General features: G+C 48.4%; 1 protein-coding gene across 1 annotated transcript in view; it reads right to left on the bottom strand.

Annotated features, from left to right (window-relative positions):
- The window catches only part of ROR2 (receptor tyrosine kinase like orphan receptor 2), a 205185-nt gene extending 187064 nt beyond the window's left edge, over window positions 1–18121 (bottom strand). Inside the window, exon 1 of the mRNA XM_080669171.1 lies at window positions 17670–18121. Coding sequence (XP_080525297.1) covers window positions 17670–17757 — 88 coding nt within the window. The 5' untranslated portion in view covers window positions 17758–18121. The remainder of the gene's footprint in view (window positions 1–17669) is intronic.
- Between the last annotated feature and the right edge of the window lie 3166 nt (window positions 18122–21287).

Genomic DNA, 21287 nt, shown 5'->3' with positions numbered 1-21287 from the left:
TTTTACACCCTTCTGTTTTGTTTTGTTTTGTTTTTTCAAATCATTGCATGTTACTAGGTTTTTTGGTTTTGTTTTATTTTTCTTGATTTTCACTTAATCAAGTAATAAATACATTAGCCTGATAAAAAGTTAAAATATTACAGACAAAGCTAAATGAAGTCTCTTTGATCACACCCAGCGCCAGGTGGGGCCTCTTGGAAGTATTTGCCTACATAAAAAAGCAGAAAATACGTAGTATTGTTTTGTGAGGGTTTTCACATAATAAATTTTAAGTAAATACTTGCATTTATAAATAGATAATTGGGCCCGAGACAAAGATCCCTCAGTACCATAAGGACCCACCCCCACCACCCAACACATACCCCCAACACTCATGGCAGGCCTCAAACTACGGCTGGGGGGAAAGCAATTATAAAGAGAATTTTTAAAAAATTAATCCTGGACAGATCAACTTATACCCACACTTAGCATTCATTCTTTCTTTTTCTTTTGTTTTGTGTTAGCCTGGCTTTTAAGAACCCATAAAAATTTTTGCTACTCAACTAGGAAAAAAAAAACTGGACTATTTTGGGGTTTTTATTATTATTAAAAAAGAAAGAAAGAAAAAGAAGAGGACTCAGTTTAGCATAGCAAAAACAAAAAGTAAGTGAACCTTATTTGAACTCTAAAAACACTTGACTAATTAGAGGTAATTATGCCTGAGTCTGCCTTGTGAAACAATGGATTTCCCTTCTTGCAAAATAAAACAATAATGACATACTGAATTTTGCAAATAATGAAGGAAAATAGTATACCTTGAAACAGCTGGCTGAATCTTACCTACAAAACAACTACATGCGGGGCCATTATTGATACAACAGAAGGTTGTGTCTGTGGACCCTAGAAAGAAGGTATCTACTAAACGGGACTCCTGGTGGCTAACTGAGCTCACATTGTTAAAACAGAGCCTAGCAGCCACTTCCACACAGGCCCTCTGGCAAACCACACCTGTGGGAGAAGCCACACTGAACTGCCCACCTACAGGATGCTCCTGCTGCTGAGCCAGCCCCTATAAAGGAGTTCCTGAAACTATATTTTAACCAATAGGAGGAAAGCTTTCCCTGTCCACAGCTATGCACCTATATCTCCCATCAGCATCTTCACTCACCAATCACAGCAGCTCCATTCTGACCAATCAGAACAGTGCTCTTGGACCAATCAAGCTAAGAAGATTAGGAGTCCTCATTTGCATAAGGATGGGCCAATCAGGGGCCAGCCCCTTTGGCTCAGAGAGTATACCATCCCTTTCCACCAAGGACTGAGGACTGTGTTTACCCTGCTGGAGCTGAAACACCTAAGCCAGGGGGAACCGAGTGGGCTGGATCCAACCAAAGCAGGTGGAGCAGAGCAGAGCTGTTTTCTGGAAGAGGAGCCTTGCCCTAGGGCTGCCCCATAGCTGTGCTGCTTCATAATTAAGCTGTTTGCATGGAATAGTTTCCTGCTATACCGCACCCCAAATTGGGGTTTCCTGTTGGCACTGAATTGGCACCAACAACCATCTGTTGACATATCAGAATCACCCATATCGTTGTGATCCAAAGCATCCAGTCAGTTCTATATATGGGGGTGCATGCTGACACCCATATACCACACTAGTATACCCTTCCCTAACTCTTCCCTCTGCATGACCCCATGTACACCCCACTCTCCAGCATCCAAAGGTGCCTACACTAGCAGCCTCTCCTATGAGCAGCTGGCCATGCACCCCTGCCCCCATCTCCATAAAGCTCCCCAGGCCAGCCCAAGTCCGTGCTTTTTTCTGTCCATAGGAACCTGCGGCTGGTGGAGCTATCCCTGGGCTTGGTAACAAGGTAGAAGTGAAGGAAGTGCCAAAGGACAGACAAATACACTTCCCTAGCCAGCCCTGCTTCCTCTCCAGGTGGCACTTCCCCGCTTCCCACTGGGCGGGCCTTCAGAAGCCCAATGGCCTCCTCCTTCAAAGGCCCCCAGATGAGATAGATCAATAGGCTGACAGGCGTCACAATCCCAGCTCCAGAAGACGTCTGCTTTCCTTGGGTTTTGTTTTTGTTGTTACCCAGGCTTCCCTGAGGGAAACAGGCCTGCGTGGGAGCCTGGCATCTTGGAGCTCCCACACAGAGGGGCCACCTCACTTGCTCTGAGGCTCAACTCCCCCCTGGAGAGCCAGGCAATCAGCTGAGGGAAGGTGGAGAGGGCTGACCAATGACCCTTGAAGAGCAGGCCTGGAAAGGGGGCTGCGGCACAAAAGTGCCCAGAGGCCGCCCGGAGCTGGCCAGCACGGTTCACAGCAGCAGCGCCAGCCCACAAGCTCCTGGAGGGACACCCTCCGATGCCAAGCTCTCCAGAATGGACTCGCCATGCCAGACTGTGGTGCACAGAGAGCTCGTACCAGGCCTGGTGAGTCTGTGCCAGACTCCCCAACACTACCCAGCCCTGGGCCCAGCCCGTTAGCTACACACAAGTCCTGGAAGGCTCAGGTAGAAGGGGTCTTGGTTAGCAGTGGAACCTTTTTTATCAAATTCCTTTGCAGATGCTCCAAAAATAAAATCAATAGAAAACAATACCAAAAAAAAGGAAGAAGGGACAGCAGACCAGTGAAGATCAAATTGCCAACAGCACTTATAGAATTCCTGCTGTGGACGTTCACCAATCAAGTCCATGGTCAAGACTCAAGCCTGATATAATTAGAGGTGACCCCGCTGCTTTTGGAATCTGCCTCTTCAACCAGCCACAAAAGCCGTTTCCACAGCTGGCGTCCCGAAAATGTTATCTAGTCATTGTTGCCAAGATAATCCTTGATGTGAGACCTCGTTTCAATGAAGGAGAGGTCTCTGGTGTGAAAGTCTCCTTTTCAGAGTCCAGTAAGGTAGTCTTTTTTTCTACAGATGTCTTAGAAATGAACTCAACAGTGTTTTTAACCTTCTCTGTCGTTCCTGCCTTTTTAGACTGCTAATTTTAGCAAAGGCTATGAAAGGAGCCTCATTTTTCCCTGATTAAGAAATGTCTTACTGCTCTGAGTGTGTTTTTCATTGTTGCTTTCATTACAAAATGAGTCAATAAAGTTGCCTTGCTCTGACCTTTTAAAAAAAGAAAAAGAATACCTGATTAGCATGCATGTGAGTGTAGACCTGTAAGTATGAGTCAGCTAGGGCTGCCTTCGCAAAGCACCACAGCCAAGACAGCTTAAACAACAGACACTTAAGGTCTTGGCTCTGAAGCTGGAAGCAGAGATCACGGGCAGGGCTGGTTTCTCCTGAGACCTCCCTCCTTGGCTTGCAGGCAGCCTTTCTGTGGCCTCACATTGTCTTTCCTCTGCGTGTCAGTCTCTGTGCCCATTTCCCCCTTTCTATAAGGACACCAGTCTAAGTGGATTAGGTCCCCAATGACCTTGTCTTAACGTGCAAGGACCTCTCCAAATAAGGTCACATTCTGAAGTACCGGGAGTGAGGACTCTAACATATCTTTTTTGGAGGAAACACAATTCAATCTATAACAATGTCACATTCTCTTCATAAAAAGTCATTAAGTAAGCCTGGCTTGCGTGGCTCAGTGGTTGAGCCTCGTCCCAGGCACCAAGAGGTCACCTGTTTGATTCCCTGTCAGGGCCCAGGCTCGGGTTGCAGGCTCGATCCCCAACAGGGAGTGTGCAGGAGGCAGCTGATCATTGTTTCTCTCATTGTTGAGTTTCTATCTCTCTCTCCCTCCCTCTCCCTTCCTCTCTGAAATCAATAAAAAACATATTTTTTTCAAAGTCATTAAGTAATGACTTAAGCCATAAAAACTTGAAACTGTAAATTCGGGGTGGTTTTACTGGGATATAATTGATATGTATCACTGATAAGCTTAACGTGTACCGCACAAGTCTGAATTACATATATTGTGAAATGATTACCACACACATTTAGTTAGCATGCAATATCTCATAGAAATGCCATAAAAAGAAAAATCAAATAAAGAAACCCATTTTTCCTGTCATGAGAACTCTTAGTATTAACGCTCTTAACAACTGTCCACTATCACAGCAGTGCTAACGATAGTCATCATGTTGTCTACTGCATCGTTAGTACCTAGCTTATAAATGAAAGCTTGTACCTTTTGACCATACCATATTATATTAGTTTCAGGTATATAACATAGTGGTTCAGGATTTATATGCCACAGTTATTAGGTATTATTGACTATATTCCCTGTGCTGTACATTACATGCCAGTGACTTATTTTATAACTCTAAGTTTTCACATCTTAATCTCCTTCCCCTCTTCTGTCCATTTACCCAAGCCCCTCCCCCCTGGCACCATCAGTTTGTTCTCTGTACCTATGAGTCTATGAAACTGCAAATTCTGAAAGGCAGCTCCAATCATATTTCCACCGCCACAGCCTTTTAACTCTCTCCCATATTCTGCTTTAGGTATCTCCACAGAAATGGGTGAGGAGGTGGGACTGTTTAGATCAATCACATTCAACACATTTCCTTCTGCAACCTTCTCCCCACCCTAAATCTCTTTGAAATTTCCCTCTGGTGGCATCCACAGGTCTCCAAATTCATGTAGTTGTTGCATAATAATCCATAGTTGAGACAGGGCCGGTTAGGGCTCCCATTAGAAGACATACCAATACTTCCAGTTTCTCACCATTAGAAACAGTACAGCAGGGAGCAGCATGGCTCCCAGGCACATATGTTGTCTTTAGGGCAGGCAACAGAATACGTGTTTTTAATGTTGACAGACAATGTCCAATTGCCCTCAGAGTGGCAGCCTACACACCACAATGCCGTGCCCCACATCACCGCTGACACAGGCCTCTTTATCCACCTCGCTTGCAGACAAAACTCAGAACACTGGTGTTACTCCATTACAATCTGCACTTCCTAAATCCTAATAAACCCAAACTCTTTTCCTAAATGTTTGCCCTTTTATACTTTTGTTTTGCAAACTACCTGCTCTACCCTGTGTCCCTCTTTTCATTGGAGCACTTATTTTTGTTATTCGTATTATGAATTATTTACCAAGCCCCTTCATCAGTCTTGTAGGCTGTGAACACATTCTCTCCACCCGTCAGTCTGCATTTCCAAGGGGGATGCCAGACCCTCCACATTGGGAAGCACAAAACGGAGTCTTCTGTTATTGCAAAGGGGGTGGGCAGCACACACCTGAGCTACCAGGCCTTCCTCTGGCCCTTGCTGCACCGCAGGACCCCTTCCTGGTTTTAATAAGTCCAGTGCCCTGAATGGTGGAGAATGACCCACTCTCCACGGGCCCCTGCAGAACACTTCTCCTGGGGGTGGGAGAGGCAGGAGGGCACACCCGGAAAGAGGGGATCAGAAGAAAGAGACTGGGAAGAGCTGGATTAGGTCAAGCTCTAAGGGACCTCCGTAGGCAACCCTTCAGCCCTCCTTCAAGTTGGGGAGGGTCCCTGGGCCTCCGCACCTGCTGGAATGTAGAGCCCAGGCCCAAGGGAAAACCTAGGGTCTGACTGAAGGCCATTCTGGCAGTAAAAACCAAGGTTGGTGGGTGCACCTGGCCTCCACTGCTGTGAAGGAACCCAATGTGAAAGGCCATTTTCCAGAGAGCCAGGAGAGCGGCAGGCCTGGGTGCCCGGCACACTTGCCTGTGGTGCCTGAGAACAGCATTGCGATTTTGTGGAAACCAGTTCTTACCATCCGTGCTTCCGTGTTTCCAGGTAAAACATGACGGCTGTCTAGGTCTCACAAGTGGGCCAGGGGATGGTGCCGACCTAACAGGCACGGTGCCTGCGGAGGCTGGGGAAACACGCACCACTCTGACTCACATCTGCGTGACGTCTTCCAGAGTAACAAGCCAAGGGAACGTGTGAGACGTTCTGGCGACCCAGACACAAGACTAAGACTTGGTGATCTCAGCCCTATCCATCAAATGCTGTCTGTCCTTGAAGGCATGTGGATCCCACCCTCCCCATCCCTGGGTGAGGTCTGACACCATTTCCAATAAAAGAATAACCATTTGAGTCTTTCTTCTAAGAGAATTTACTAAACTCTATTATTGACTCCATAGCTACAGTCACACATTTGTACAACTCAACACTTTAAGTTCTTCATTTTAAAATCATCTCAGACGTATATAAAATGTGCAATATTCATGCATAAAACTCCCCATACTCTTTACCCAAATTCACTAATTTTTCACGTTCCCCTCCCCCCCCCCCCCCCCTGCTTTATCATTCTCTCCACTCTCTCAGAGGAGGCTGCAGACTTCACACCCTTCCCCCTTAACACCTGGGGGCACTTCCTAAGAGCAAGGACCTGCTCAGTAGAACCTGTGCAAAGAACACATGCAGGAGCGTCAACCTGGAGACACTTTTGCATAACATGTGTCCACATGCAGTCTCATCAGAGGTTCCAATGCTGCCATCGGCGAGTCCTTGCTGGAGCACAGGCCCCGCTGGGATCTCACTCTGCACGTGTCCTGTGGCCCATCCTCCGCCGCATTTGTGCTTCACTTAGGCCAGTTGTTTCAGAAAATTCCGCACCAGACCTGACCAACCAAAAGGTTGCAGGTTTGATTCGCAGTCAGGGCACATACTATATGATACATGCCTCTGATTCATCTTCATAGAAAAGAAACAGCATGTGGCCAGGCGGTTCCTGAAGTTCCCCAGAGCAAACAGGATGTGGGGGGTGGGAGAGGGGGAGAGCTGTACACGTGGCTGGTAGCACATGTTCCAGGAAGATTCCCCCAGACAAGGGGAGGTGGAGGCCACTAGAAAAGGTCCAGCCCATTTTTCTAAATAACCCAATGGGAGACGGCAAGACCAGGTGTCGTTTGGGATAGACTGTAAACTCCATAGTGCTCAGCCAATGAGGAACTACAGGAGGGACTCTCGGGCAATAGGATAAATATCACCTGTGCCTGTGACCAAAGACACCCGTTCTCGAGACTATATTATTAGAAGTCTCATTTTCGCCATATTTTCTGTCTCCGAGTCCATCCTCTGAATTCGGACAGGTGAGCATTTTCTCACACATACCTAAACTGTAGTTCAATCCAGCTGATCAATGTTTCTCTCTCACATCGATGTTTCCCCCCCCCTCTCTCTCTCTTCCTCTCTAAAATCAACATATTCTAAGGAAAGGGGAGGGGGAGGGGAGGGAGGAAGGGGAAGGGGAAAGGGGGAAAGGGAAAGGGAAGGGGAAAGGGAAAGGGAAAGGAAGAAAGAAGCACCTCCACCTGGGCTTGCTGGTTTGTGTCACCATGAGCAGCGGTCGCCAACCTTTCGGACCTCTGACCACGAGAGTCTGCTTCTGCTCCCCCACTGGACCCTGAAGCTGTATCCTTCTTGGTGGACCATGTCCATCTGTCCACACTGATGCTGTGAGCCTCACTTGGTCACCCAGTTAGGGTGATGTCTGCTTTCTCTGGTCTACAGTCTTTCATTGTCCCCTGTGGGGACATACTGTGAGCCATGAACACTTCCTGCTCCCCATCCACATGAACCGACTTAACTAGAGTCAGCATTCATGGATGATTCTTGCCCAAATCAATCTGTACAATTATTGTTGCAAATGTGATTTGTCCAACTCACTTCGCATTTGTTATTTGGCATTTGCTGTAGAAAGTGGCTTCTCTTCACCGGCCTGCTTCCATTTGCTTTTGTGATGCACTGGGTTAAATGTCCCCCCCAAATTCATACCCATCCAGAGCTTCAAATATGACCTTATTTGGAAATAGTCTTTTCAGAAGTAATGAGTGAAGGATCTGGAGATAAAATCATCCTCGCTTTAAATGGGCCCAACTCCAGTGACTACTGTTTAAGAGGTGGAAGGGACACACAGAGACACAGAGGGGACAGCCCAGGACCGCCAGGAGCGATCGCCAGGAAGTGAGGAGGCAAAAAGGATTTGCCCACATGGCCCTGGAGTGCACCTGCACTGCAACACCTGGATTCTCGACTCCCAGCCCCCAGAACCCACAACAGGTGAGAGAATCCGCTTCCATTGTTTTAAGTCACCCACTTTGTAGTACTCTGTTACCTCAACCCTGGGAAACTAATACATGTATTCAATTACTTACTTACTTTTTATCAATTTTGATTCATAAATTTCTATTTTGTCCCACGTATACATGCTTGGCCTTATTTATTTGATGCTTAAATTGTCCCCAATTTAACCACTGGAACTCCTCCAAATTGGCACTTGTGTATTTGATATGTTCCCATTACTTTTGATCACTTACTTTCTATCACAAGAACACGCTCCTGGCTCGTCTTGTATTTTTCCTGTCCTGAACCTATACCCCGGCATGCTGGCTCCTTTCATGTGTAACGGTATTTAGAAACCAAGATCTGGGCACTAAGAGAGCTCATGGCTAATGAGGTGCTAGGAAATAACTGTTATGTATAGAAAAAATATATATAAATAACTTTAAATAATTATAAAGGCAGTGTTTCTTAAAATACATTTTATTTTCAAAATTGAGTTATCAGCTGTTAAAGTGTGTATACATTTTTTTGGAAAATCCTACATTTTACAAATTATGAATTATAATCTTAACATACTATTTTACATACATGTATATAGGTAGGTATATATTAATATACATATATGTATCATGAGTTATACCACTCTTTCCAATTCCACTCCAATCCCTCCAGGTTCTCACCTGCCTTCCCTCATGCTGTATTTTTATCTCCCATCTTCCTCAGTGGGGACCCTGGCTCCAGTGCTATCAACACCTCTCGTATTTGCCCAATCCCACAAGTCACAAAATGGTTTCAGAATTGTTACACACATCCCCCTAGGAGAAGCCAACCTACGGAAAGTGCAAGATTTGTCATCAGGCTTGTTTTTACCCCAGACTGAGGACATGTAGTCAAAGGACGGGGTCCACATTCACGTGAACTAGGTCCCTCTTTCCCGTCAGTGCCATTACATGATTTATTTGCATATAATTGGGTTCCTTTACTTGTTTGCATTCTGTTTTGGTTTCGTGCCATCTTTAATTGCATTTTATTTTTGAACATGTAGAACATTTGCATGTTCCGAAAGTCTGAACTATACAAAAATACATAAAAATAAGCTAAGAACAGAAAGAACTACCTTAACATAATAAAGGCCACGGACAAGCCCACAGATAACATGATACTCAATGGTGAGCCACTGAGAGCATCTCCTCCAGGATCAGGAACAAGACAAGGAGGTCCTCTTTCACCACTTCTACGCAACCCTGGAAGCTCCAGACAAAGCAATTAGGCAAAAATAAAAAAAGAAAGAAGTTACATCCAAAATTGGAAAGAGGTAAAATTATCTGTTAACAGATGACACGATCTTACTTATAGATCCACAAAAATTCTACTTGAGCTAATAAACGAATTCAGAAAACTTGCATTATACAAAATCAACTGGCAAGAATCAGCTGCATTTTGGTGCTCTCCCTCCCAAGAACATCCCCACCTCTTTCCCTTCCCCTACCCCTCCCCCTTCCCCCTGGCCTGCCCCAGGCAGTTACCATTAGCTTCCTCACTCTCAGGCTCCTAGGACCCTTCCTTTACCTCTATGACTTGTTTCCTAAGCCCACTTCTTTTATGAATTACTTTTTATATCTCTGTGATTTACCCAATAAATATTCTCTTACAGTTTGGGCCTTGGCTCTGAATTCTTTCCTAGCCAGAACCTGTTAATTAAAAACAAAATAAATCAGTTGCATTTCTATGCATTAACAAAGAACAATCTGAAAAGGAAATTGAGAAAACATTTCCACTCACAATAGCATCAAAAAGAAAAATATACCTAGGAACAAATCCAATGAAGTGGGTGAGAGACTTGTACACTGAAAACTACAAAACACTACTGAGAGAAATTAAAGATCTAAATGCACAGACATCCATGTTTGTGGACTAAAAGATTTGTTAAGATGCCCATACTATTCAAAGCCACCTACAGATTCAGTGCATCCTTATCAAAATCCCAATGACATTTTTTTGTTGATATAGAAAATCCTCCCTAAAATTTATATGGAGTTTTAAGGGCTCCCAAATAGCCAAAACAACCTAGAAAAAGAAACAATTGAAGGATTCACACTTCTAATTTCAAAACATACCTCACAAAGCTACAGTAATCAAAAGAGTGGCGTGAAGACAGACACACAGACCAATGCAACAGCGAGCCCAGAGATAAACAGTACGTATGTGGCAAATGACAAAGGTGCCAAAACGATTCAAGGAAAAAAAAACAGTCTTTTCAACAAAGGGTGCTGGGAAAACTGGACATCCACATGCAAAAGAATGAAGTTGGATCCTTACCTAACACCATACACAAAAATTAACTCAAAATAAACTAAGGACCTAAGCACAAGAGGTAAAACTACAAAACTTTTAGAAGAAAACACGGCGGGAGGGGGGCGGGGAGAACTTCATGAGTTTGGACTTAGTAATTATTTCTTGGATATGACACCAAAATCACAGATAAAACAAGAAAACAAAAGATAAATTGGATTCATTAAAATTAAATACTTTTTGTGCATCAAAGGACATTATCAACAGAGTGGAAAGGCAGCCCACAGAAAATATGTACAAATCATTTATCTAATAAGGAGTTAATATCCAGAATATATAGAAGTCCTATAACTCAACCAAAAATATCTGATTTAAAAATGTGCAAAGGGTCCTAGCTGGTTTGGCTCAGTGGATAGAGCATCAGCCTGCGGACTGAAGGGTCCCGAGTTCGATTCCAGTCAAGGTCACATGCCTGGGTTGCGGGCTTGATCCCCAATAGCACAGGAGGCAGCCAATCAATGATTCTCTCACATCATTGATGTTTCTATCTCTCTCTGCCTGTCCCTTCCTCTCTGAAATCAATAAAAAAAATGTTTAAAAATAAAAATGTGCAAAGGATCTGGAGACACTTCTCCAAGCATATATACAAATGGTCATGAAATACATACAGCTGATACAAAAAGATCCTCAACATCACTAGTCATTAAAGAAATGCAAATCAAAACCACAATGAGATAGCACCTCACACTCATTATGGCTATTATCAATAAAACAGAAAATAACAAGTGTTGGCAGTATGGTGGTTCCTCAAAAAATTAAAAATAGAATTACCATATAATCCAGCAATTTTACTTCTGTGTATATACCCAAAAGACTGAAAGCAGGACTCAAACAGACACCTTCATTCGCAATATCCAAAAGGTGGAAACAATCCGAACGTCTGCCAACAGATGGAAAAACAAAATGTGCTACACATATGGTGTGTGAGAGATGTGTGCATGTACACAATGGAATATTAGTCAGCCTTTAAAAAGTGGAGGACTGACACATACTACAGCATGGATGAATCTTGAAAACACTATGCTAAGTGAAAGAAGCCAGGCACAAATGAGCAAATACAGTGTGATTCCACTTACATGAGGTACCCAGAGCAGTCAAACTCATACAGACAGAAAACAGAAGAGTGGGTGCCGTGGTCAGGGGAGAGGGACTAGGAATTAGTGTTGGATGGGAACAGTTTCAGTTTGGGAAGAAGAAAAAAGTTCTGGAGATGGGTTGTGGTGATGGTAGCAGAACAATGTGAATATACTGAATGCCACTAAGTTGTACACTTAAAAGTGGTTAAACGGGTCTACTTATGCACATACATAAAAATGTATCTCATGCATATGCATTAATGAAGAGGAATGTTGATGTCACTTTCTGGTTTCTCCTTTATGTTTCTTTTTAAAAAAATAAGGAGATGCAGCCCTAACTGGTTTGGCTCAGTTGGATAGAGCGTTGGCCTGCGGACTGAAGGGTCTCGGGTTCGATTCCAGTCAAGGGCATGTACCTTGGTTGAGGGTACATCCCCAGTGGGGAGTGTGCAGGAGGCAGCTGATCGATGTTTCTCTCTCATCGATGTTTCTAACTCTCTATCCCTCTCCCTTCCTCTCTGTAAAAAATCAATAAAATAACTTAAAAAAAAAATAAGCAGATGCACAACCAGCCATCCCTCCAATCCTGTCCTCCATCCACCCCTCACACCTCTTTAAGACAAGAACACACCTGGTCACCATCTCTTCCTACAGAATTATTGTGGTGCTCAATTTTTCACTATTTTAAATTGCTCTGGAAACTAGCCCCATGTTATAAAAGTTGATGATATGGTGATCTGGGTATTATTTCACTGTCAGAAAGAAAATTCTCAATTTCCAAATGTTATTTCCCAATCTGTATAATAGAGGAATATACTAATTTGCTGGGATGCCGTAACATCACGACTGAACAGCAGGAACCTGAGGCTGCATGACGCCTGGCCGGGGCGAGGGACCTCAGGCCGCACCCCCCACCCCGCAGGGCTTGGCAGGGACCTCAGGCCGTGCCCCTCACCTGGCGGGGCTTGAGGGGGTACCTCAGGCCGTGACAGGGGACCTCATGCCATGCCCCCCTGCCCCAACACCGGGCCGGGGGACCTCAGGCCAAGCCCCCCGCCCAGTGGGGCTTGACAGGGGTGGGGCCAGCTGGGTCTGGGTCTCACCCAATGGGGGCGGGGCCAGCGGGGTCTGGGTCTTCTGCGTTTTCGAAGCACATGCGGGTGGTGGGCAGGGACTTGACTTTAGGTCCCGCAGCATGCCCCAGACTCTGACAGGAGGGAGATTTTCATATACATTTTACTAATTTTCTTTCATCTCTGACACTTCCATTATAGAGAAAGGGCAAATAGCAATATTAAAGTATTTCCTCTAATTAATTCCCTTTTAATGTGCAAGAATTTCATGCACCACTAGTCTTACCTAATAATAGACAAACATGTAAATTGACCGTACCTCTGCTATGCCCACAGCCAATCAAGAGTGAGTATGCAAATTAACCCAACAAAGATGGCGGGTTATTTGCATATGTAACGCAGAGCTGCCAGGAGGGGCAGGACACCTCCTAGGAGGGGGAGGGGAGTCAGCGGAGGGAGCTATAGGAGCGGTGCTCCCACGGGGAGTGAGGACTTGCAGGATCCCTGGTGGCCGGGAGCGAAGCCAGAGGAAGGAAGGCCTATTCTTGCATGAATATCGTGCAACGGGCCTCTAGTGTTCTATAAGTGTCAAAAACACAAAATAACACTCTATGATTGATAGGGCTACAAGGTGGACTCTACCCAAGGTGGGATATGACCCAGAAATTGTGCCCAAAGCTTCCTCACTCCCATCCTACCCCCTCTTGCCATCCATTTGTGGTTGCTCACATTCTAGATGGAACTCTTAGGTCCCCATCCAGTTCCTCAGGAACCCCCAAGCCCTACACATTCCCTATAGCTCAGGTTTCCTTGCCTTGGTCATCACACCGGCAGGGCCCTCTGGTTCCACAGATCAGAGTTAATCCAGTACATTTTTGCCTTCAAATCTCCCACAATCAACAAACAAAACTCTAAGCAAACATCAGGAAGTCCCTCCTTGCTCCCAGTTTTAGGAGATGTTCCTGAAGCAACAGTGACAAGCACACGAGAGTGGTGGCAGACAAAGCTTCTGCAGTGATGTCAGCCAACTGCCACAGGCAACTAAGGAAATGCAGCTAGTTCCTTCAGCTTAATTACCTTAAACCTAAACAGCTACCTGTGCCTAGTGGCTGCCACAGTCCACCGCACAAGTCTGCAGGGAGGACGTCTACAAGTTAGCTGCAGGCTGGTTAACTGGCCCTCCAGGAGGACCGGGTGTAGAAACCATTGTGAGGGAGCATTTAAGAGTTGGGGAAACCCTCCCCCACTCCCGGGGACTTGAAGAAGCAGATACTTCTCCCCAGATAACATCTCAAACGTGACAGGGTGCTTACTGAAGCTCATTCCAATGACAATTAAAGACACACACACTACCTCCCACTGGAACTTAAGACTTTGTAGAGGATAGGCCACTTATTCCAATTAGGCTAGATTTTTCTGTAATTATTTCCTTCCCTTTGGCTTTGAATTTTTTTATTCTTTCAGAGATAGAACTTACCAAAAAAAAGGCCAGAAATCCCAACAATGGAGCTAACCACACCAACACAATTCCCTATTTTTGAAAAGCTTTCTGAAATTTTCCAACATTGTTCAGCAATTTCTTGGCCACTCTGTTAATATGATTTTAAGATCAGACATATTTTATGACAACTGCACATTCAACCAGTGCCATACCACCCTTATTTCCAATTTGGCAAACTGCTCCACCAAACCAAATATATACACACTAGAAGGAGGGGCTGGTGCAAACTCAGTCGGTACAGCCATAATCAATGGGCCAAGCTCCTTGTTTTGCTCTGATTTTCACTTCAAAACTCAAGAAGCCCTCACTGTGTGCTGAACTAACATTTGGTACAGTGCTGCAGTCAAGCAACACAAAACCAAAGACCCAAAAAGGGTCCCTGGGAAGCAGTTTTCAGAACCAGTCCTTTTAGCCGAAAGATCCCTTCATGAGAATGCTACTGGCCACACAAAACGCGGACTTCACCGCATTGAATGCGTCCTTTGCAAAGGGAGGCCCCATGACTCTGAAACCTCTCCTGCATGATATTCAAGGGATCCACTGGTGATCACTGCAGTCTCCAAAAAAGGAGCTGCCTTAGTGACTAAAGGTAACATCTTAACTTCCTTCACCAGGAACAGTCACAGCCTTTAAGGACACCCCTCCTCCTGGAGCCACAGCAGGTCAACCCAAGGCTTAGTCCAGCCCTTCTCCACGTGGTAACCACCAGATAGGGGGTGGGGCACAAGCCCCCCTCCAGGTTCCCAGGAAATGGGCCAGATAAACACCAAAAGGCCTCAGGCATTGGAAGCTGGTAATAAACCTGGGGGGAGGGTAACACTTAGTAGCCCACTTTCTTTTCCCTGACTACAACTTGGAATTAGTGTAATTAGAGCTCTCCACAAGCATTAGCGCACACAAATTTCCTGTACCTAATCAGACTGGTCGGGCTCTGCAGGTTGGGAGGCCCAGCCTTTCACACCCAGTTCCATTTCAATGATGATGATGATTTCCACATCCTGGCCTCCCTTGGGATGCATTTTAAAGGAGTGCCACTTCTCCCGCTGAAACCTGGCTTTAGGGGATTCATCTTCCCTCCCTGTCAGACAGGCTGCTCCCCTTCCCAGGCATTTTCATTCCATTGATCTCGGGGAAAAGATTCTCCCAAAAAAGGTCAGGGGAAAATTCTGACTCTGCCAGGCTGTCTCCGAGGGTAAAACAAGTCAAGGCACACCCTAACAAACAATGACGTGCAAGTACCAATTACAGCTGCCCTTTAACCAAATAAATAGGAAGGTTTACCAATAAAAATAGAAGTGTTACTTCACAGTGCCTGGTAAATCTGCAGATCACTATCACCAAAACCTACCCCCGTAAATGCACACTTCTGAACCGATGTTGCTTTTTGCATGCAAAATAAGCAGAATTCGTGAGTGCTCTAACCAGCACGGTACTCATGGGAAGTTCAGCCCCTGACCAGCCCCCGCCGCAGTCACCGCTGCTTGGCCGGCGAGCTTAGACCGGATGTCACACAGATGGATGAGCAGCGCTCAGTCTCAGGATGGCATTCTTTATCCAGTAGACATGAGGGTTAAACTGGCTCTCACCATTAAATACGGGAACATTTCCAATGCGCACTGCTTCTTTGCTTGGTACACAGCCATAATAAGAAAAACATGTTGCCTTGCTGCATAAAAACTGTTCTTTTTCCACAAAGTCTTCTTCTTCAAGATGTTTTCATTTACTTCCAAGTGGATCACTATCATTATTTATTATGACCATCACGCCAGGGATCCGGGCCAGAAGTAAACACTTCACTGTCAAATTGGGGAGAGGGTGGACCCCAAACCCCCACTCCCAGCTCTCCTACGTAAGCGGGGAACACAGTCCCAAGTCAGGGATTTGTCTCCTTGGAACAGAGCCTTCTATAGAAAGAGAGAATAAGAACTTCTAAATCCTTTTAAGATAACCTTTCGATGTTTTTACACAGTAATCTACTTTTCGTGTATAAAACACACTCAAATTATATGGATTCATCGTCACAGCAGAAAATATCCAAAACCCCAAATCTCCTGTAATCATAAAACTGATTCATATTTTGAATATGACCATATTCTTTGAATTTTCAGCTAATTCCAGGAGAGATCGCTGTTTAAGCTTTCCTACTCCCTCCCCCTAGAGAGCCTACTATTATATTACTGGAAAAATAAAATTACCTCTACACAGGATTCAAAAGTTAGCGAAAATGACACAGGATTGCTTCGTTCTCAGAGATTTCTTAAATTCAACTGGAAACGAGGAAACCACTGCGCCCGAAATGCGCGAGCCACTTTCCTGTTCTTGTTTACAATCTTGTAAGCAACAGACTCATCACCCCTTCCCGCACGCCCACCTCTAGCCCTGAGACCCGCACCCCTCCCCCCAAAAAAGCAACTAAAACCGCCCCCCCTAACCCTGGGGTGGCCCCACGCCCACCCACACCCACCTGGCGTCCCGGAGTCTGTCCCCCACCCACACCCACTCCCACCCAGCCAACAGCGCCGCAAATGAACCCCCTCACTCGAAAGGGAGAAGCGTCCTCGCGGGTGCAGGGATGTTGTCAGACGCTCAGACTGACTTGGAATGGAGCACTTGACTCACCAGTTAGCCGCGCGCCTCGAGTGGGGGTGTTTTTAGAGACCGCAACGTTACCGCAAAGCCCCTTCGCCAGTCGAGGAACCAGACGTGTCCGACGTAACCAGCATCTGCTGAAGCCACACGCCCCTGGGAAGGTTGCCCAGCACCCCTGTCGGAGGACTGGCCTCCGGGGCGCCCAGAAGGCGCAGCTGGCAGCAAGGCGCGGGAAGAGCCGAGCCCCACACAGCGCGGGTCCCCTCATGCTCACCCCCGTGGAGGAATGCGGGGGTGGGGGCACATTGAGTGCGGTGGGCGACACTGAAACCTACTTGCGTGTAAGGAGGCGGCTCAGATTTTAGGGCTGAAGTCGAACTTAAGCTTGCAAACCTCCGACCTGGAGGCACTGCGCCTCCCCCAACCCGGCAGGATACCCCGAATCCGACCGTGCGGTGCAGAGGCCGGGGTGCTGCCTGGGTCTGGACGGCGAGAGCGAGCGCCACCTCCTCCCCCGGCACCCCAGGCCTCTCCCGCCAGCCCCGGTGAACCTCAGGGCAGGTCCTACGCTCAGCGGAGTCCTCGCCGGGCCTCCCGGACAGTGGGTGCCCCTTAAGGAAAGTGCCACCCAGGAGCCGGGCCGGTCCCTGCAGCTGTGCGCCTCATCCCGGATCCTGGGGTGAGGCCCGAAGGCGGTCCAAAGACCACCCAGGGACCGCCGACCCCAAGCACAGGACACGCCGCTTCGGCCACCTCCGGCGGTGGGGGAGGGGAGGGGAAGGGGCCAACAAAAGGGAAGCCGAAGCCCCGCTCAACCGAGCGGCGGGGTGGGGAGCCCGCTTCCCGGGACGCCGGGAGGACCTCGGGGAATAGGCCGAGTCAGTCCTGAGAAACACGGGCCACGTCTGAGGACCCGGGCCGGGCCGCGTTCCCACTCTCGACCCTTGGAAACCCGGCGAAGGGCTCCCCGCGGCGCCACCCGGCCTCTGGAAACACTCAGCTGGCCCGGACCGCGCCGAGTGGAAAGCACCCGGCGGCGGGCGGCGGGCGGGCCCGGGAGCGAAAGGGACGGACTCCAGCCAGGAGCCCCGCGGCGCGCAGTCCTACCTGCGGTCCGGGGCGCGAGGAGCAGGAGCGCGGTGGCCGCCCAGACGGCCGGGGCGCACAGCAGCGGCAGCGCCGGGCCCCGGGCCATGCCGCGGGCCGTGGGGGCCGGGCGGGGGGCCGGCGCAGCGCGGGGGGCCGGGAGCCACCACCCCTGTCGGCCGCGCGTCCGTGGCCTTCGCAAGATGGTCCCTTTCGAGGAACTCGTGGTCGCCTCCTCTCCGGGCGCGGCGCGGGCGCTGGCGGACGGCGAGACTCCGGGACGCGGGCTCGGGAGTCCAGCCGCCGGGACGAGCGCGAGGGGCGGACCGCGGGCGCGCAGGAGGCAGGGTCCCCGCTCGCCCGCCCCGATGGGCAGAGCGAGGCCCGGCAGGCGCCCCCTGCCGGAGGGACGCGCCGGCGACGGGCGTGGCGCGCGGGAAGCTGGGGGCCGGGACCCGGGGCACCGCTCGTCCGGGGACTTGTCTCCCGCTCCCATCCTCAGGCCTGCGCCTCGGGACTCCTGGCCGCAAAGGTGGCGCCTGGGGGCGTCCAGCCGCACCCACCTTCAGGGTGCGGGAGCCCGGGGACCTGGTCAAAAGTCAGTAGGTCAGGACGACACTGCGCCCCACCAGCTCCCCTGGAGAGCCGCCCAGTCCCAGCACCCAGCGGCGCGGGAACCACAGAAGTGAGGGCTTGCGGACGCGAAACGTCCCAGGAAATGAACAAGCCGCCGGCCGCCCTGTGGGGACACCGTGTCCCTCCAGAAAGCTCAGAAACTACTGTGGTGGGGCTGCGTGGAGAGCGCCCCGGAGCGCGGTGCTATCTGAAGCCACCACAGCTTTTGGTTTACTGGTAAAAGCCAATTGTGTCATTTTACTCATTAAAGGCAGAACACTGTTTGTTCTCCGTAGAGCCCCAGAACATGCAAAAGTAATTTGCTTCACTTGTAAAAAACATTTTGAACGCAATTCAAATGGCATATTTTCTTGCTTATTCTTGATTTTGCTTAACACATGCAAAGGCCTGAAGGCCTGAAATTGGAAGGCCAGTCCCTACAGTGAGTAACTTAGGAATTTCCTTTGTTTTGCTCTCTTGGAGAAAGGATTTGGAATCTCCAGCGTCTGTTATGTGCTGTGTGAGATTCATCTTTTAACTGACTATAAAGCAGTTTGTTTGGTGTTTTTGCTCAAACACCATTTCCTGTTAGTTGGGGTGAATTAGGGAGAGCCCAGGCCTTGGGCACCACCCGAGACCCCTGGAATTGCTCCTGCGCCTCCCTCACACATGGCAGGAAGTGAAAGCTCTGTCGCTAAGGTCTAAGGACAAGGCTGAAGTTGCCCCTGATAAGTTAAGCCTCTCGCTGTTTTTGCTGAATCTCTTTGGGGGAACATCCTGCACACTTCTCATTCCTCATGCAGATTGGAGGGACTGACCATTACTGGCCGGGGCAGCAGGGGTTCGGGGAGGATGAGAGAAGATGGTGAAATCATTATCCAGCTGCCCTGGCCCCAGCCGCACCACACAACCTCCTTCCGCCACTGCTGGTGCCTGACCCAAAGGGGCGGGGGTCCTCTTCCAGTGTTGTTTGCAGACTGCCAGGGTTTATCTTTGGGTTTTCTCCGAAAGGGGCCCTCAAGGACGCCTGAAGGGTAAAGGAGGCTTTAAAAGCTGGTCATGAAGCACTTAGTTCCAGACTCCTCCATCTTGGATCTAGTGAGACCAGACGGGAGCAGAGGAGGTCCTCTGAGTCTGTCCGCTGGTCCGTCAGCAGAGCTGTGTCCGACCAGCCGAGCTGTGCTCCTCTGCTTCCGCTGCTGCAGCTGGAGACGCAATTCCGGAGCCTGGGCAGCCCTGCCCCCTCCTTGGTGTGAACTTGGGGAAATGATGCGATGGCGCAATTTCCATCTGTGTGCAATTTCCATCTGACTGTGTTCCCTGCAAACCCCACCGAGAGTTTAAACAGCAACACGTATTTTGCTGACAGTTTCTTGGGTGGGGTCAGAAATGTGGGTTATATCACACATGATTCCTTAAAGCTTCTTAAAAATTATCTTTTCAGCATTTCTCTTTCCCCAGAATCTCCCCTATAACTCCAACCTGTTCTCCCTGTCTCTCCTCACTCCCTCCTTCCTCCCCTGCCTGCAGGTTCAGAACTGAGGGATAAACACAATATATTTAACCTTATAAATGACAGGCATCAAAATATGCTCTTTGTAAGTAATTAGGAGAATGTGGCTCAGCCACATGGGAGCTACTTATTCCTTCCCACATATATCATTTAGGCATTGCTGCATAACAGACCACCTCAAACCTAACAGCTAAAACAGTAACCATCTCTTATGTCACATGGGTAGCTTTTGTGAGTCAAGAATTCAGGAGAGGCTTCACTGGGCATCTCTGGCTCCAGGTCTGCCTGGGGCAGGAGGATCTTCACGGCCACCTGTTCACATGCCTGGCAAGTTCGTGTTGGGTGTGGGCAGGCCACCTGGACCTCGCTGCAGGGCTCCCTGAACATCCTCACAACACGGCCGCTGGCTTCCCAGAGCGAGAGCCAGGCAGAAGCTGCAGTGTCCTGTCAGCCTTGGACATCGGCAGTCGTTTCTGCAGGATCCTGTTGGTTCCCCAGGCCCACGTGGGAGGGAAGGACACAGAATGTGTGTGTAGGAGGCTGACTCCCCTCCCACCCACAGGAAGCACAGCCATGCTGTCCTCAGACAGGCAAGAGGGGAGACAGCGAGCACAGTGAGTGCCCACCAGAGGGACAGGAGCAGCCAGGCCCTCCTTGAGGACCCGCACAGGGGCCATGCGGAGACCTGCGGGAAGCATGGCGGGTGCTGTGCGGGGCCAGTGGGAGGGGCCGAGGGGTCCCAGACCTCCCCTCTGCGGAGCAGCCTCTCCGCCATTCCTCTGCCGCCTTTGCAGAAATGTCTACTCCAGTCTTCTGCTCATCTTTTAACTGGGCTGCATAGCTTCTTACTTTTGAGTTTTAAAAATCCATTGTATGTTCTGGACGTAAGCTCATTTCCGGTAGATACAGATATAGATGCAGCTAGAGAACTATTTTCTCCCAGTGTCTGCTTGTCTTTTCGTTTTTTTAACAATGTCTTTTCATAAGCAACAGTTTCTTATTTGATAAGGTCCAATCTATTTTTTTTCTTTTATGGCTTTTTGATTCTCAGTAAATGTTAGATCAGGCCCAAAATACCAGTAAGACAGGAATATTGGAGCACCGCCGTCTGGGCAGCAGACGGCACAGTTCACAGCCCGCTGCCCCCTGGGCTTCGTGGGCAACGCCTGCAGCCAGTGCACTGAGATTCCCACTCCGTCTGTTTGTTTGCTTGCTTGGTGGGTTGGTTTTAGTTCGGAAAATCCTAAACTGAACAGAACCCTTCTGCTCTACTAGCAGCAAGCTGTACAAAAATCCAAGTACAAAACAAGATAAATAAGACAACTTACCAAACAAGGTGGCTCCGTTCCGTCACTGCACTCTCCTGCCAATCTGGCTTTGGGCCTGAATCCCCATGATCAGCAGGACCCCAGACTAGGAAACCCAACAGGCTCCTCTGCTTTCTCCCATGCAGCCTCTCTGCAGCACTTCCTCTGCGACCTCCTCCCGAAGCACGCATTTCCCCTCAGCTC

The sequence above is a fragment of the Plecotus auritus genome, assembly GCF_963455305.1.
Source record: "Plecotus auritus genome assembly, chromosome: 5".
NCBI classification, from domain to species: Eukaryota; Metazoa; Chordata; class Mammalia; order Chiroptera; family Vespertilionidae; genus Plecotus; species Plecotus auritus.
Note: the sequence above shows the minus strand (reverse complement) of the source record. Positions and strands in the feature narration are given on the sequence as shown.